The sequence below is a fragment of the Schistocerca serialis genome, chromosome 3 (genome assembly GCF_023864345.2).
Source record: "Schistocerca serialis cubense isolate TAMUIC-IGC-003099 chromosome 3, iqSchSeri2.2, whole genome shotgun sequence".
NCBI lineage: Eukaryota > Metazoa > Arthropoda > Insecta > Orthoptera > Acrididae > Schistocerca > Schistocerca serialis.
The window spans coordinates 809,122,860-809,141,966 of NC_064640.1; the positions used below are offsets into that span (position 1 = coordinate 809,122,860).

Sequence of the window (19,107 nt, forward strand, 5' to 3'; positions counted from 1 at the left end):
GTCTGAGGTTGGCTTAAAACAGTTTTCCACCCTTTTGTAAAGAATTCATGTTAGAATTTTGCAAACATAACTTATTAAACTGATAGTTCCATAATTTTCCCATCTGTCAGCAACTGCTTTCTTTGGAATTGGAATTATTATATTCTTCTTAACGCCTGAGGGTATTTCGCCTGTCTCATACATCTTGCACACCAGATGGAATAATTCTATCATGGCTGGCTCTACGAAGGCTATCACTAGTTCAGAGTATCACCTACACCCGGGGCCTTGTTTCAACTTAGACCTTTCAGAGCTCTGCCAAATTTTTTCTGGCAGTATCATGTCTCCCAGTTCATCTTCTTCTACATCCACTTTTCTTTCTATAATCTTGCCTTCTAATTTGCCTCCCTTGCACAGACTCTCTATATACTCCTTCCATTTTTCATGGAAACTTGAACCTTTTTTTATTACCGGTTTCCCATCTGAGCTCTTGATGATTATACAGCTGTTTCTCTTTTCCGCAAAGGCCTCTTTAATTTTCCTGTTGGTGGTATCTGCCATTCACCTAGTGAAATACACTTCAAAATCCTTACATCTGTCCTCTAGCCATCCCTACTTAACCATTTTGCACTTCCTGTTGACCTCATTTTTTAAACATTCATATTCCTTTTCGCTTGCTTAATTTGGTGCATTTTTACATTTTCTCCTTTCATCAATTAAATTCAATATCTCTTGTGTCACCCAAAGATTTCTACTAGGCCCCCTGCCTTCAATATTTCATCTCTTAAAGCTATCTATTCATCTTCTACTGTTTTCCTTTCCCTTTTTAGTCAACCGTTGTCTAACGCTCCCTCTGAGACTCTCAACACCCTCTAGGTCTTTCCTATCTCCTTAATAACCCATCTTGCTTCAATTTCTTAAGTTTTAATCTACAGTTCATAACCAACAAATTATGGTCAGAGTCCACATCTGGCTCTGAAAATGTCTTATAATTAATAATCTGGTTTCTAAATCTACATCTTACCATCATATAATCAATCTGAAACCTTCTGGTGTCTGCAGTTCTCTTCCACGTATACAACGTTCTTTTACGATTCTTATACCAAGTGTTAGCGATGACTAGATTATGTTCTGTGCAAAATTCTACCACGCGGCTTCTTCTTTCATTCATTTCCCCCCGAGTCCTACTATTTTTCCTTCACTCCCTTTTCCTGCTGTCGAGTTCCAGTCCCCCATCACAATTAAATTTTCATCTCCTTTCTTTAACTATCTGAATAATTTCTTTTATCATATATATTTCTTCAATCTCTTCATCACCTGAAGAGCTAGTCAGCATGGTCTTGGCTATGATATGCATCACTATGCAGTTCATATTAGCTTACCCACATTCCTATTTTCTTATTCATTATTAAACCCACCCCTGCATTACTCCTATTTGATTTCCTATTTATAGCCCTGTATTCACCTGATCGTAAGTCCTCTTCCTCCCACCACCAAACTTCACAAATTTCCACTATATCTAACTTCAAATCCATCCATTTCCCTTTTTAAATTTTCTAATCTACTTGCCCGATTAAGAGATGCTCATGCCCCGATCTGTAGAATACTAGTTTTGTTCTTCCTGATGATGACATCCTCCTGAGTATTCCCCACCCAGAGGTTCATATGGGGGACTATTTTACCTCCGGAATATTTTACCCAGGACAACGCCATCATCATTTAACCATACAGTAGAGCTGCATGCCATCGGGAAAAATTGCAGCTGTAGCTTCCCCTAGCTTTCAGCCGTTCACAGTACCAACACAGTAAGGCAGTTTTGGATGATGTTTCAAGGTCAGTTTAGTCAATCATCCAGGCTTTTGCTCCTGCAACTATGAACTATGGACCTTGCCCCATGTGGAATGGCTTGTGTGCCTCAGTGACACAGATAGCCATAGTGTAGGTGCAACCACAATAGAGGGGTATCTGTTAAGAGGCCTCATTATATTATGTCTTATCAAATTATTTTTACTGATGTCCATAGCTTCTGAAATTCGTATGCTGGTGTATAAACCTGTCATGGCTAATGAGGCAAATGTAGCAAAATCGGGAATGTCTGTGTTATACATTGTTTGGGCAAGTTCATAGTTATTCTTAATGTTATTTTCTTCATAAATGCAACAGATAATAAAACATCATTAAGATTTTTGTTCAACTTGTAAGGAGAACATCTTATTTGTTCACAATTGGACTATTTGCATATTTTGTGTAACTTAATTTTTGGCCTTAACTTGGATGATTACGGATTCATAATTTTCAAAGAAATCTCTTCTCACAAAAATAAAAATAAAAATAAAAAAAATTGCTATGATCAATTGGCATTTTAATTGCAGTTTTAAATTTTGATAATACATCATTATTAATTTCTATGATGCGATTTTCATTGAAAAATTATGGAAATACACTCACCTTCTTTTTCTGCTTTGGTTACAGTTGTTGTATCTTTTGTCAATTTACTATTTAGACTTTTTACTTAGTGAAAATCATTATTTAATTTGTGTTTACTTACTTATTTTGTAATAAGTTCTCCAGTTTCACAACTTCAGAAAGCAAAGAACTTATTACAAAATAAATAAGTAAACACAAATTAAATAATGATTTTCACTCAGTAAAAAGTGTAAATAATGAACTGACAATACTTAAAGCAATTACAACCAAAGCAGACAAAGAGACTACATTAGTGATTACTAAAGACTAATATGTTTCCAAAACTTAAAAATTTTTCAATGATAATGATATCATGGAAATTAATAAAGATCTAACAGCTTAAACTTAAAACTACAATTACAAAGCTAATTGATAACAGCATTTTTAAATTTTTGCCACAGGAGATTTCTTTCAAAATTATGAGTCCAGAAATACCCAAGTTGAGGTCACACTTCAAGTGACACTCACAAAATACGTGTATGCATTGAAGCGGGAACCTATACATAAAACAAAAACCTAATTGATATTTTAAAATCTGTTTCCATTCATGAAGAAAATTTTAATATTAAGAATAGCTATGAAGTTGCCCAAACAATTTATAACATTCCCGATGATGCTAGATTTGCATCATCAGACATGACAAATTTATACATCAACTTACCAATTTCGTAAGCTATTGAAAGCATTAAAAATAATAGCAGATGGTTATAATTAAACTTTCCCTAACACAGAAACTAATTACTGTACGAGGACCAAACTCGGTAGCATTAATGTCAAGGACATGGGGAAGAGAAATACTGCAGAATCAATTCAATTGAAATACTTTTAATGTGCTGCTATGGTACATCATACCATTACATACCTGCACCATTGCTGCTACAAAAGGGGCTCAATATGGTGGCCATCAGTGTCCAGAAGAGTCTGAAAGCACAGGATTGGATTCTGCACAGCAGAACGATGCATGTCCATAGGTATGCTGGCTACCTGTCTTGAAATGCTGCGTTTCAGATCAGCACTTGTGTGAATGTTCCCCTGGAAAACCCTGTTCTTCAGGTAGCCCCACAACCAAAAATCAGCGTGAGATCAGGTGGTCATGTCGGCCAAGAATTTGGAAACAATCGGCTGATAAGTCGATCATTTCTAAATGTGTTTCGGAGAAGCAGATGAACTTCACAAACAAAGTGCAGTGGGGCCTCATCTTGAATGAGAACTGTTGATTTCAATGCGTCTCTCTCCTTTAGGGCAGGTATGATATGTTGGTGACGAATATCGCAGTAACGCTGGCCAGTCACACTGCACGTCTTTGGTCGTTGAGCACGAACCTGTTCAAAAAAGGATGGGCCAATGATGAATGTAGCCGTGAAGCCATACCATATGGTGACACATTCACCACACCGAGGAACTTCATGCACAGTGACTGGGGATGAAGATCCCGACACTCGGCAATTCTGTGTGTTCACCTCTCCCATCAGAGAAAAATGAACTTCATCTGTTCATAGGATGGTCCACTGCCAGCCCTCGTCAACTCCAATCCTTGCGGGAAAGTGGAGAGCAAAATCAACATGTTATCACACATCCTGTGGTGCAAGCTGCTGTACAAAATAGATTTTGTACAGATACCACTTGAGAAAGTTCCAAAGCACATTTATGTACAGTGGATCATGGGCTGTTCAACTGTCATGACACAGCATGCGCACTGCCTGATGATCGGGAATTGTGGGCAGCGCTGCCTGCCACAGCAACAGCAATTTCATCAGGAACCTGTGGTGCAACCGGTCATCAGCCTCTTCCCAGAGCAATGCCCAGTTCTCCAGTTGATTTGAACTACTACTTCATGCTCTGTACAGCAGGTGAGAAAGAGGACCCTCCTGTAATCTTTTCAGCTGTCAATAGTCTCGAAGTACATCTGCAGCATTACTGTTGTTTTGATAACAGAGCTTCACCAAAAATGCCCTACTCCTTTTCTCCAAGCTCATGGTGCCACGTCAACAATTGCACTGTGACTTGTCACATGTGTAAGGCTATGAATTACGATGAATGGTCACGGCACCTGGTAGGCGTAGTTGGAAATGGAAAGTAGCACTGTGACACGTGGAAATCATGCACCCCATACGCTGGTCATTAGTGCTACCAAGTTTGGTACTCATACAGCAGTTAGTTTCCATGTTAGAACACATTAAACAGCAAAATTTTAATTATATTAGTTTCTTTCAGTGATAAAATTAGCACTGCATTAGCAGTGGGAAATTCTTTAACTGGGACTTAAGCAGACTTTTTGTCCGTCACGTTGGAATTAAACTTTTTAAAGAAAATCCTGAAATTACCAGTAAAATAATTAATTATAGGAAATATGGTGTGACAATAATAGGAAATATGGTGTCACTGTTGCTTCAAACTGGCTGAAACAGATACTTCATCCAAACTTTTCAACACATTGATCCTAAACTTTCATTTGCTGTACGACATAAAAATGTAAGAGGAATCAGTTTTCTTGATCTTACCATTTCTAATCACAATGATAAACTTTTTGCTACTTACAGAAAACAAACTGCAACAAATGTTATCATAAATACAAAAAAGTGTTGTCTGATTCAATGATACCTAGAATATTAAAATTTCTGCTCAAGTCGGAAGAAATTCAGAAAGAACTAGCTATTCTTAAACAAATTGCTAGGGCCAACAATTTCATTACTAATGAAGTTGATGATTTGGTCAATAAATTACAGAAATTGGCAGTCTCTTAATGGAACAAATTTAAAAGTTAGCAAAATTACTGATATGGGTAATATAAATAATTTTTTTAACAATACTGACACCACCGTAACTTACTTTACTAATACCTTTCTACAGAAGGTGCGTGAACTCACAACTGGTAGTTACAATAACAAATACTCAGATTCTGGTTTTTACAAAGTTCTTTGTGATGACTGTGGTAAACAACACATCGGGCAAGTGGTCCGAAGTTTTCTTATCCACTTTACAGAACACATTACAGGCAGTGCCTGTGGTAAATCATTATTTAGCCAACACCTTATGCAAAATAATCATTCTGAAAGTTCTATCCAGAATAACTTAAAAATTCTGCATAATGCACCCAAAGGGTACTTGAAAATAATACCCTTGAGGATATTGAGATTTATGCACATTACAGAAATGAGCCCTCTTTCCTTACTAAATGAGCAACTGGTCTTATGAGAAAAACATTTTTATGATCTTTTTCATGACTTGTTATTAAATATTCCTGCTCTTTCTTTCCCTTTTTATCTTAGTCTCTCTTTATGGCATAACTTGTATTTTTACATTTTTCACTTACTGGTTTCAATATCATTTTATTTCTTGGGCTACATGGTCCATAGATGGTATATAGAGTCTCAAACTGTACTTATTTGCCAAGTACTGGTAATTTTTATTATTTTTGTCTGTTTGTATATTTTTTCCAATTCCTGGCTGACCAGTTTTAGGCAGCATATTTTGGCTGCTGGTATATGTTTTCTATGTTCAAGTTCCAGGCCAACAAGTTTTTAACCTGCATACTTCAGTTTGTTCACCTATCTTCACACCTCCACCGTGTCCAGTGGCATAATCTTAATGGCACAACATGTGCATCATCACAGATACATTCATCTGTTCGTGGCGGCTCATCGACTGTACGCATCTCCACAGCAACTAATGGCATCTGCTTTTCGACACACTAGTCATTCACCAAAACTTCGTTTGTGTAGCACTGTATACAGTCTGCATTACACCTTCGGTTTGTCGTCAGCTTACCGAGGGTGTACCACATCGGTACTCTTTGTGCCATCTCCATGACAATCCATGGTTTCACTTTTAATCATCTTTGCTGCAGTCGTATTCTACAATTAGTTTTATTCTGTTACTTACTGCCCATAGAGGACAGCTAATAATCCCATAACTGACTATGACCGGTTTCTGTATTCACTTTTTATCATTATTCCACTGATTAACTACTGCCCATTGCAGTTACTGTTGATATAATTTAGTGTATTATTTCTATTTTTTAACACTCAAATCTATTTTTCTAATATTTTTGACATTTTTACCTCACATATCGCCTCAATGGGTCTTACCATTGTCACGCAGCAGGCTGTCTGAGAGGCTTCTCCTATTTAAGCCATAGTGTATTGACACTTCAGCATTCAACATTTATGTCTTTGCACAAATGATTTGCACTCTACCGCTGTCTCCACTCACTCACCATCTCAGGGTATACACCTGTTCATTAATTCTGTTTTCCTTTATCGGTGTTTTTGACCTCATTGTTTCTGTGTCCTTCTAAATTGCAGCATTATCTGTATTTCATAGATCTGTCTTAAAGATGATCATAATCAACTGAAACCGGCACAATTTTAATAAATACTTTATGCATTCAACACTGTTTTAAATTTTTAAAAGTATATGCCTATATTTGCCAACTTTCACTGAAAATCACAGAAATATCGCAAGGTACGTTAGTGGGAACTATTTATCCCACTGAACTGTGTGTGAGGTGCTAGGGGTGAGGCTGTGGAATCAGCATTGTGTTTATTTTACGTTTCTCGTTTTTAGAATGTGTGCACACCAAATGACATTCTGGTAATTTTGCACTCTGAAATCAGACGATGTAGAAGACTCAGGCTGCCATACTGACTTGATTCTCATGAAGACATTAACTCACCAAATAGTTAACAGGTTTCCAATGAAATTAATGATAACATTATTGTACCATGTGATGTTATGGGTTTTGATTTGAAAACAGAAGCTAGTGAAACTGGAAATGTGTCTCCTTGTCATAATGTATCCAACTCAGCCCTGGAAGGAGATGCTTCCACATTTTCTCCCAGTGCTAACAATGGAGTGAGAATACTTCTCATTTTGCAAATCTTCCAATGACATTAGGAGGAGGCACAGAAAATCAAGCTAGCTTCTGAGAACGTGATATTGAAATAATATATTTCCAGCCTTTATTTACAGAGATATTTTGTCACACTTTTGCAATCAAATGAACTGATCTGGAGAACAGAAAAGGTGTGTAGGTAAGTCAGGGAAGAAATCATGTAACTTCCAACAGGTAATACATTACTGTTCCTGAGCTAAAAGCTTTTATGGGAATTATTACTTTTTATGGATATACATCAGAGCCCACACTCCTGAAATTATTGGAGTAACGATCCTATTGCTGGTGTTTCTGCAATCTTATCAATGATGACAAAGCATGGGGGGGGTTTAAGCATTTGCACTCCAATGACAACAGCATGTCTGTCAAAAATGGACATCTGGGGTATTACAAGCTGCACACAGTCCGATATGTCATCACCGCTCTATCAAAGAAATTGTGCCAACTGTGGCTACCACCTCTTGTTTTGGCACTTTACAAATGTAGGGTGGCCTTCAAAGGACATTCAACACAAATAATATATGTCAATAAAACCAACCATGCATGGCTATAAAGTGGTGCCTAGCTTTAGGCTGGGCACATTATACACTTTGACATCTACACTGGAAAAAGAAGACAAAAGATGATAGGTCTGAATTTTTGTTGGATGAAGAAGTTGCTTATACTAACCAAATGTAATGGTTGGAAGCAAAAGGCTGATGGCATTTGATAATTATGCTGCAGATGCTGAGCAAGCATTTAAGGAGACCAAACAGCTATTCACCCCCCCCCCCCCCCCCCCCAAGGACACAAGCAATGTATCCAATTTGTCTGTGTATAGAATAAATTGTGTGTGGAAGTGTGAAAAAGTGTTTTAAGTGTACACTTAGCATGTATTTGAGGCAGAACATGGGAACCAACTCAGTATTCACCTAGTGGAATGTGGGAGACCACCTACAAACCACATCTATACTGGCTGGCACACTGACCCCTCACTGTTAATCTGCTAGGTTAATTTGATCCGGAGTTGGCACACCTTCCTGTTCTGCAAGTGGTCACATTAACACACCCACCTACTTCGGTGGGTTTTGGTAATTATTTTACAATTTATGAACAACTATTTTACAATATATCGAATAATGGAAGAGTTACAGTCTCTCAGACTTTATGATGTTGGAACTGTTCATTCAAACAGGAAGGATTTGCCAGATATGCTGAAAAAAAAAAATCACAACTTAGCAGAAGAGAATTTGAATTTGCTGTCAGGTCCTGCACTGCAGCAGCAGTCAAATGACAGGATGGTAAACCTGTGTGAGTATACTATCAAATTATCACAAACCAAAAACATAACTATCGTTTTGAGAACAAATGAAAATGGTAGCAGAAGTGAAGTATTCTAACCTCCGGCTGTGTCAGAGTACAATAAAATAATGGGAGGAGTTGATAGATATGATCAGCTGCAAGAATGGTATGCTGTAGGTCATCGTTCATTGAAATGGTGGCACAGACACTTTGTTCCTACATTACATGGAAACTTCAAAGGACACAGATGGACAAGCTACCGTATTTACTCGAATCTAAGCCGCACCTGAAAAATGAGACTCGAAATCGAGGAAAAAAAAATTTCCCGAATCTAAGCCGCACCTGAAATTTGAGACTCGAAATTCAAGGGGAGAGAAAAGTTTTAGGCCGCATCTCCAAATCGAAACAAAGTTGGTCCATTGTAATATGAGACACAATTTAGGTCAAATGAATGACGATACAGCTACAGAGTCGTAAGCTTGGCAGTTAAGCTTTACCAGGTAGCCACTGCTATGCGTCAGGCGCTCCGTCCGTATTTATATGGGTACCCTTCCCTTTTCACATGCTTTGTCTAGTTTGAATTGATTGCTTATTTTTCTTTGATCTGATAAGCGCAGTTTTCTTTGTTATAGGTGTTTACGTCACTTTAATCTGAAAATGCATTACCGTACTGTGTCATGCATTGTTTGTCGCATTCTGATAGTGCGTGTAGAGAGAGAGAGAGAGAGAGAGAGAGAGAGAGAGAGAGAGAGAGGAATTGTCTCATTAGCAAAACAATGGCAAGAGACTTCTACTCGTTGTTATTATACTGCTGCTTTCTTTGATAATGATCAACAAGAACCAAATAATAGACTGTGTATGATAGAAGATGTTCTGAACGAGAGTTTAGCGAAAATTTTTCTCCGTTTGAAAATCTTCACAGGCGCCTCTTTAGTACATTACGTTCTGCACAGAAATTAGAGTCATCTCAGATTTAAAAATCTAGTCAATTGCCGTACTTCATTTCTGACTGTATCACTGTTAAGCACAAGAATAATACGAATATAAACATGACATGATATGTATATTCTTCCGCGTTTGCTGTTGTCTCACTCTAGTTTTGTGGTTTATTAGGCAGACAGGATTTAAATGAGATAGCAGCAAACACGAAACAATACATGGCAAAATGTTTGTATTCGTATTATTCTTATGATGACAAGAATAATGCATCTGATTCTCAATTTATAAAAGTTTCTATTAGCAACCATCTCTTCTCACAGGTAGGAAAAAATCCAGAATGTAGAGTTGGCCATATTGACAAACATCCCAAACAGTCTTGCCAGTCGGGTTTTCGTAGTACATTGAAATGCTGCTACATTCGAAGATGAACAATACGGAATTTGTATTTACTTCGTTGGATAATGTATGAAAATGCAGCGGTTGAAACTCGGGGCGGAGAAAAAAGCTCGTCTTCCAGCCTTTTTTTTTTTTTAGAATTTATTTACTGACGCAGAGGTTTTGGCGCCAGTATTTAACTTTGTACCTACAAAGCATGCCTGTGTAGCGCTACATATATTCAACGGTAGAAGTAAGTTGTGGCGGCACCCACCAACACTTTTCAGAACTTCCGCTTGCTTTGCACTCGATTCTAAGCCGCAGGTGGTTTTTTGAATTACAAAAACTGGAAAAAAAGTGCCGCTTAGATTCGAGTAAATACGGTACCTTTAAGGTTGCACTTGGCAAGGCAGCTCATCTTTGGCTTCTCAAGTCAGAAGCGAAGAGTGCATTTCTGAATGCTGACAAGAGGAATGCATGGAGTTCCATATGCAGAAAGTAAGGACTCATTTGCCCAAAAAAGATGCAACAAACAGAATATGCCACCAATATAGCACAAATAATGAAGAAAAGACAACAAACATAACATGTTGTAGCTGTCAAGTACATTGTGTGCAATACTACGCCTCTCCAAGTTCCATGGTAGATCACCTCAGTGGGCTCAAAGGAAAACAGAAATTAACACAAAAAATGTAATATTAAAGACGTTTTCTGTACTTAGAAATAAATATTTTCTTTTAAATTCTCAAGTTGAGGTACTCAAGCATTTAGTGGGAACAATAATCTACATTCTTTTTTTTTCCTCCAAAAGACTAATCTCTCATTTTCAAGATTTAAAAAGTGATTTTATGAGTGATTTCTTAGCTCAATAAAGTGCTCATAAAAAGTCCACAAGTTTTGTAAATAATTTGGTCATGATAGGATTAAACTAGCTACCAAATTATCACTGCTTAATGAAATAGGTGTCAATAAATATTGTATAATTGCTTACAAAGGTTCTGTGACACACGACATGTCTTCTCAAACTGACTGTGAAATACAAGTAGTTAATAAATATCATGATTTTGTCATCATGGCGACTAGTCACTTTAAAAACTAAATGAATTATTGCAGAAATTTTTTATTACTTGCTGAAATGAACAGTATGTTTTACAAAGTTACTTCCATTTCTACATGGATTGTTAGATACTGTTATATCTTCCTGTTTTTAAATTTTGCAATAAAGAAGAATGATATTTTATTATCGATTATGCAAGGTGTCCAAGGAGGATTAATATTCAGGGATAAGAGGGGAATGATCATTTGAAGCAAAAAGTCTAATAGACATGGGCTCTAAAATGTATACCTTAAGAGATATAAGCACTACTATGTCTTTGAGACTGTGAAACAAATCCATTCTACTACATGCTCTTTGCTTTCCATATTTTGAGAGATGGTAGCATGGACCAAAACAAGGAAAAAATGTCCAATAAACATGGGCTCTAATGTGCATACCTTAAGAGCTATGAGCACATATATATCTTCCCTACTATGAAACACCTCTTCCACTGAAAAAGTGCTCATAAAACTTGAAGTATGTGCTTTAGAGTCTACATTTACTCGACTTTTTTGCTTTGAATGAGCTTTCCTGTCATATCCCTGAATATTGACCATTCCTCCTGGGACACCCTGTATAAGTTCTCTAATAGTAGAAGCCATGAATGGAAGAAGTCGCACTTTACTTACAAAGTTTCATGTGACTGATGATATGAGAAGTCATTTGCAGGTAACGTACAGCTCACATCTAGTTATCCTAGTACATAAAATAATCTACATATCATTGTATATGCCCTGGCAATCATAAAATACAGAATTATGTGATTTTGTCACTTATTCTTACTTACAGTTCCATAGGATTATCAAAATCATAACTCTGATGGCTATGAAACAAAGAGGCAAGGTTACTGTTAAAGATGTCATTGATGAAGAGATAATTAGGATTGAAGTGCAAGCTCACATTGTACAAGAGAGTGGAACAAAATTAGTCATATAGTTTTCAGAAAGCACATCCTCACATTCATCTTGAGTAATTCAAACACCTATGGAACAAGTTAACTCATCACAACATACAAGCAGTGTTCACAGAAGTTACAATATCACTATTATGGAACTTCAATTGTGGTGGTAATCACCTTCATTGGTGTATATATATAAATAATAAAACCATCATTAAATCATAGTTTCTGTAGTTAGTTATATGTTCTGTAGGTCATTTGAATGATTCTTTTATGGAAATGATGTGGAACGAGTCAGTTTGTGGGATATGTATACGTGATTAGTATTAACATGAATGATCATATTTATCATTTTATTCCTACTCATGCTTGAAAACAAGCTGCATTTTTAAAGTAGAAATTTGCCAGTGGAATAGGACGAGTTGTCCAGGATAAATAATTTTCCTTTTTGAGACACTGACAACAATTTTAATAATAAAGGATATTTTTCCCTCTAGTACTGTGTGTATGTTCCTATTCCTCTCAAACCGTAAGGGATTATTTATGACGAATCTCATTAGCGGAAATATGTACTCTGATGGCATAGTTAAAATGCCTAGCTCCTTCAACAGGTACCTACACGACATTCATGGGTGAACACAACATACTATTCTTACTGCTCGCTTTTGCGCAGGCAATACTTTCTTTCTAAGTTATGAGTTACAAGAAACAAGATGAGTTACAAGAAAAGTATTCTGTATGACATTATCAAGTGGAAATATGCAAAATATGTCATGAGGTTGATATGTCTTGTTTCCAAGATTAGCAGAAGCAGCTGAACTTAATTGTTTGAGAAGCTCAGTAATACACTTATTCCAGTTCATATTTTCATCAAAGTGTATACCCAAAAATTTGGAGCATTCTACTCTACTTACTGACACACACTCATGTGCTACATCAGTTGTTGGTATGAGTATTTGTTGTACAGAACTGACTGATGTAGGGTGTCTTTGTTTTCTTTTCTTTCTTTTTTTCCCTCCCCCTCCTCTCAAAATTCTGATAAGAGTCCAATATCAGAGAACCACTTAATAATTATTTGGAAAGTATAATTTACAACTCTTCTGTTTCTTTCTCTCTAAATGGATTTACTGTAACACAAGTATTGTCTGCAAAACATACAAATTTTTCTTGTAAGTGGAAGGTTATTCACATATACAAAGAACAGGAGTGGATCCAAAATTTTTCCCCAGCCACCAAAATTTTCTACCTTTCCAACACTATCTGAATTATGCAGAAAACCTCTTGCATTCTGTTTGTCAAATATGATTCAAATCAACTGTGTGTGAAGCTTTCAGTTCCATGAAACCAGAGTTTTTCTAAGAGTGTATCATGACATTTGAAAGACTTTGAGGGATCACAAAAAAACAAACTGGCAATATATTATTAGACTTATGAAATGTAATGTAGAGAAATTTATTTGTGCAAGATAATTTTGTCAGGTGTCATGACAATTTCAAAACTTTTGATGGAATTTAATACCAAGGCACAACAAAGTTATATGGAAGAATTGTGTAATTTTCATTACAAAAATGGTTTTGCAATTATTTAGGTTCTTACATTAACTTAAAAGCTGAGAAACACAATATATTTCACAAAACAAAAAACAAACAAACAAAAAACTCACTGTGAATAGGGTACAACTTTTTAATTTAACACAAGTTTTGGGTGTGTTTATGTAAAATCAACCATGATCCCACACAAACATTTAGTCTCACCACGTGGCAAAACCATAAATCAGGTAGCCATTGTAGACATTAATAGCTGTTAGAGTCCAAGGTCTTAAACATACACCATTTCCTGGTCATTTGCAAGCTGGATATTGAATTGAAAACCAAGTACAGGAGAAACAGCAATAGACTATCTGGTATTAAAAGAAAGAAACTGAACCACAATAAAGTAAGGCTTGGTTACAAATTGTAAATTAGGAATCAGTTTGATAACACAGAAGAAAGAAATCAACCAGAGGGTGAAGATGCTGAATAAGGTATTTGATGACGAAGACAGTGAAGGCAACTATTGGACACAACAGAAGAGAAATTAATTAAAAGCACGTCTACTTGTTTAAATATCTGGGTATAATGTTGCAAAGCGATATGAGATGGAAGGTGCATGAGAGAACTGTGGTACGAAAAGTGAATGGTCAACTGCAGTTTATTGGGAAATTTTTTAGGAAAGACAGGTTCACCTGTAAAGGAGACTGCATATAGGACAATGGTGCGACCTATTCTTGAATACAGCTCTAGTGTTTGGGACCCGTACCAGGTCAGATTGAAGGAGACATCGAAGGAATTCACAGGCGGCCTGCTAGATTGGTTACCAGTAGGTTTGAACACACACACAAGTGTTATGGAGATGCTTTGGGAACTCAAATGGGAATCTCTGGAGGGAAGGCAACACTCTTTTCAAGAAACACTAGTGAGAAAATTTAGAGAATCAGCATTTGATGCTGACTGCCAAATAATTCTCCTGCTGCAACATACACTTAGACAGTAGTTTTTCTCTTGCTCTGTGAACGGAACAGGAAATTAAATCCAAAGTAGTGGGACAGGGTACCCTCCACCATGCACTGTACAGTGGCCTGCAGAGTATCTACATAGATGTAGATGTCAACACACAACTGATTCAGAAGGAGGAGAGTTGAATGACTAGCCAATGCAATCATTGACAGGAGGAAAGAACTTTTCTGGGAGGCCAGAGGGGGAAACGAAGATTAATACAATCAGAAAAAGTAAGTCGGTGACAAATTGAGGCAGCTCTTCTAATCAATTAAAAACTCAAGAAGAAGAACTGAAATGAGAGCCACTTTTATTCTAGATAGGGATAGTTGCTTAGTGGCCAGTAAAGACGAAGTTTTAAAGACAACACTTCACCACTTAAATTAAGCTCCACTAAGATCAATATAATGTACTGAGAAAATGGAAAGTGAGATGGGAGATGAGACACCAGCAGTCAATACAGAAAAACTGAAGAAGAGAATCACGAGGTTAAAGAACAACATGACATCTGGAGAACATGAAATTGTGGCAGAAATGCTGAAAGAAAAGAAATTTGTGATCCAAAGTGAAATACTGCATCTCACTCATAAGATATGAAATACAGGAGGAAATGTCTGAATAATAGAAATAACTCTGAAATACACATTCTCCAAAAAAGGCCAAAAGACAAACTGCTACAACTACCAAGGCATTCCCTCTGTAACATAGTATACAAAATATTGCCTACATATACAAGTAAGGGCAATGTATTCACACTATGAGTATAACATGAACTTTTCACCCTATACATCGACTTTAAAAAGGAACAAAACAGAATTCACATAGAGAGACTAAATAATACTGCAAGAGTGTTTAATGACACAAAAATCTGGACAATCTAACAAGAATGTGCATACAATGGTTTGCAGTGTGATGGAAATGTGTCAGACACTTTAAATGAAATACAGCTCAGAGAGGGTGACACAAATCTTCTTCTTCTTCTTCTTCTTCTTCTTCTTCTCCTTCTTTTCCCCAATCTAAAGCTGCAGTGGGCCATAAGGAATGCAGTGGTTCAGAATTGAACGTGCCCCGTACGTGGTGGATGTATGTAAATTATAATGTAGGAATATGTCAAGACAAAGATGAGCTGAAAAATATGACAGAAGAAATCATATAGCATGCTGCAAAATGTGCAACTGGGCCACCTGGTAGTTAGAATACAGTGCCTGTGTCTGCCCATGAGTGAGCTGATGTGCACCCTTATCCAACGGGGCACTGTCGAACACCCTTCCCCAGGATTTCTAAGTCCTGGCACATACAACAAAGATAAAGATAGATAAGACATCATCGTCAACCCATTGTGACATACAGCTCATATGTAGAAAGATAAGTATGTAGAACAACACTTGCTTTCTTCAATATAAGGGTTATGACAAGGATATTCAGACCAGTTAAAGATGAAGATGAGTGGAGACAACAAAAAAATAAAGTAGCCTATGATATGATGGATAGGCATTAGATTACATACACTGTTAAAAAGCAAGCAGACCTATTGAACTACTCACATAGCATTGTCACAACAATTCATGAGAAGTAAACAGCATATTATTAGACTACTCACCATCCCTTTCTCGATCCCGGTCAAGATCACGTTCACGGTCTCGATCCCGATCACGTTCCCTGTCTCGACTGCGTTCACGATCTGGTTCACGCTCCTTTTCTCTATCGCGGTCCCGACCACGATTACGGTCCCTCTCACGATCCTTAGGCCGTTCTCTTTCAGCAGATGTTCTTTCTTGTGTTGCTTTACCCTCTCTTATGTTGAAACCATGCCTGTCAGCGGAAGTATGAGCTAGTCAGTCATTGTTTACATGAAAATTAAAAATCATTCACATCAAGAACACTGCAATTTACAGTATTTTAATGTTACACAGAAGTACATCAAGGAAAAGTTTTGCAATATGACTTGAGATGAACAAGGCAGAAGCAACTTTTTGTTTCTGTTTGGGCCATCCATAAATGCACTGCAGCCAGAAGCTTTACCTTCTCCAGGCAGTTTTGCCACAGCTATTATTGGTTAAGATCGAGTAACGTTACAGAAGAAGAAAGAAGATAAATTAGTAGTTTCAAAATTTGCAACAGACTGACAGCTGTTCAATGCTTAGGGGAAATATTTCCTGTGTTTGCAGAAAACTGCCTTCATTGTTCCACCATATTCCAATGGTTCAATGACAACCGCCTTCACCGGTTCTTGAAGGGAAACTAATGAAGATAAAATGTTATGTCAAAGAGATGTAGTGCTAACAACAACAACAATTATTATAATATATTATTTATATTATAATTATTATTATTATTATAACAATAATTAAAGTTGTTAGAAAGTGGTGTGCAGGACAATGCCTGCCTTGAGTTGCAGATGCCTCAACACCATCCAACTAACACCGAGAGCCAAGAGTTGGATCTTTAGTCACAATGGTGTTCCAACACATTGGTTAAAATTCATATTGACTCAGTATGCTGCAAGATTCTGTGGTCCCTTCCTTGATCTTCCCCGGTGTGACTGCTTGCATTTTCAGAAGTGAAAATTTTGTATGAAGGAGGGTTGCTTACCAGTGTGAAACAATGAATGTGTTCAGCAGATTGAAGAGATGCAATTATTTCAAGAAAGTAAAATAAATGGGATAATATGGAAAACTATCCTATCATATTCATAGTCAAATAAATCTGAACTAGTTTAGCTCACCTACCTCCTCCATGACTGCTACATACTTGAAATTAAGGAGCATCAATTAAAATTTTGCTTTACCTGGCTTCCTCTTTGTTACAAGTTGCAATTCCATCATTCGCTAAGCTCCTTAGGCGTTCCAGAAGACTTGGTTTCTCTCCTCTTTCTGACCATGGTGTAGAAGGTGTATCAGGAGCTGACGGATCTTTCCTATCTGGCCTGTCTCGATCCCTATCACGATCACGGTCACGATCTCTTCTATCCCTATCTCTGTCACTCCATCTACTGCCACGATCTCGATCCCTGTCACGTTCACGATCACGATCCCTATCACGATCACGATTTCTGTCACGACCTCTGTCTCTATCACGATCTCGATCACGTTCACGGTCCCTTATATCTCTTTCCCTATCTCTGTCTCTGTCACGGTTCCTTTCTCTGCCGCGAACCTGTCCTGGATAATCCCCACTGCCCTCTTTCAGGGAATCCAATTCATTTACAAGCACTGAATTATTCTGACGACTATTATGATCACCAAGATGTTGACCAGAGTTCTGATGGTGTGACAATGGGCCCATGTGATTTGGCGGAGGTGCCGAAAATGGTGACATTCCATGGCCAACACCTGCAAGAATTTGACCAGCAACCCTGAAAAAAAAAAAAGGATGTAAAGCAAAAAATAAAATTGTGGGAGAGTTGTCAAATTGATAAAATGAATACATCACAAGAATTAAAAATGTTTACACACCACAATGATGAAAACAGTGTCTCATAGTCAAAGTTTCCTGTAAATAAAAATTCAAAACAGAGTGGGCAGCGGAGGGAGTGGGAGAGGGGGAGGGGGGAGGGGGAGGTGAGAGGGGGCAGAGAGGAGGGAAGGGCAGAGGGGGCTGAGGGGGCAGAGGGGGCAGAGGGGCGGAGAGGGGGCAGAGGGGCGGAGAGGGGGCAGAGGGGCGGAAAGGGGGCAGAGGGGCGGAGAGGGGGCAGAGGGGCGGAGAGGGGGCAGAGGGGCGGAGAGGGGGCGGAGGGGCGGAGAGGGGGCGGAGGGGCGGAGAGGGGGCGGAGGGGCGGAGAGGGGGCGGAGGGGCGGAGAGGGGGCGGAGAGGGGGAAGAGGGGGCGGAGAGGGGGCAGAGGGGGCGGAGAGGGGGCAGAGGGGGCGGAGAGGGGGCAGAGGGGGCGGAGACGGGGCAGAGGGGGCGGAGACGGGGCAGAGGGGGCGGAGACGGGGCAGAGGGGGCGGAGAGGGGGCAGAGGGGCGGAGAGGGGGCAGAGGGGCGGAGAGGGGGCAGAGGGGCGGAGAGGGGGCAGAGGGGCGGAGAGGGGGCAGAGGGGCGGAGAGGGGGCAGAGGGGCGGAGAGGGGGCAGAGGGGCGGAGAGGGGGCAGAGGGGCGGAGAGGGGGCAGAGGGGCGGAGAGGGGGCAGAGGGGCGGAGAGGGGGCAGAGGGGCGGAGAGGGGGCAGAGGGGCGGAGAGGGGGCAGAGGGGCGGAGAGGGGGCAGAGGGGCGGAGAGGGGGCAGAGGGGCGGAGAGGGGGCAGAGGGGCGGAGAGGGGGCGGAGAGGGGCGGAGAGGGGGCAGAGGGGCGGAGAGGGGGCAGAGGGGCGGAGAGGGGGCAGAGGGGCGGAGAGGGGGCAGAGGGGCGGAGAGGGGGCAGAGGGGCGGAGAGGGGGCAGAGGGGCGGAGAGGGGGCAGAGGGGCGGAGAGGGGGCAGAGGGGCGGAGAGGGGGCAGAGGGGCGGAGAGGGGGCAGAGGGGCGGAGAGGGGGCAGAGGGGCGGAGAGGGGGCAGAGGGGCGGAGAGGGGGCAGAGGGGCGGAGAGGGGGCAGAGGGGCGGAGAGGGGGCAGAGGGGCGGAGAGGGGGCAGAGGGGCGGAGAGGGGGCAGAGGGGCGGAGAGGGGGCAGAGGGGCGGAGAGGGGGCAGAGGGGCGGAGAGGGGGCAG

The 19,107-nt window shown here is 39.7% G+C and overlaps 1 protein-coding gene across 1 annotated transcript in view; it reads right to left on the reverse strand.

Moving 5' to 3' along the window:
• LOC126470662 (uncharacterized) overlaps positions 1-19,107 on the reverse strand; it is a 201,061-nt gene that overhangs the window by 11,778 nt on the left and 170,176 nt on the right. The window contains exons 17-18 of the mRNA XM_050098653.1: positions 17,251-17,817; positions 16,063-16,274 (exon numbers count right to left, since the gene is read on the reverse strand). Of these exons, the coding sequence (XP_049954610.1) occupies positions 16,063-16,274; positions 17,251-17,817 (779 nt within the window). The remainder of the gene's footprint in view (positions 1-16,062; positions 16,275-17,250; positions 17,818-19,107) is intronic.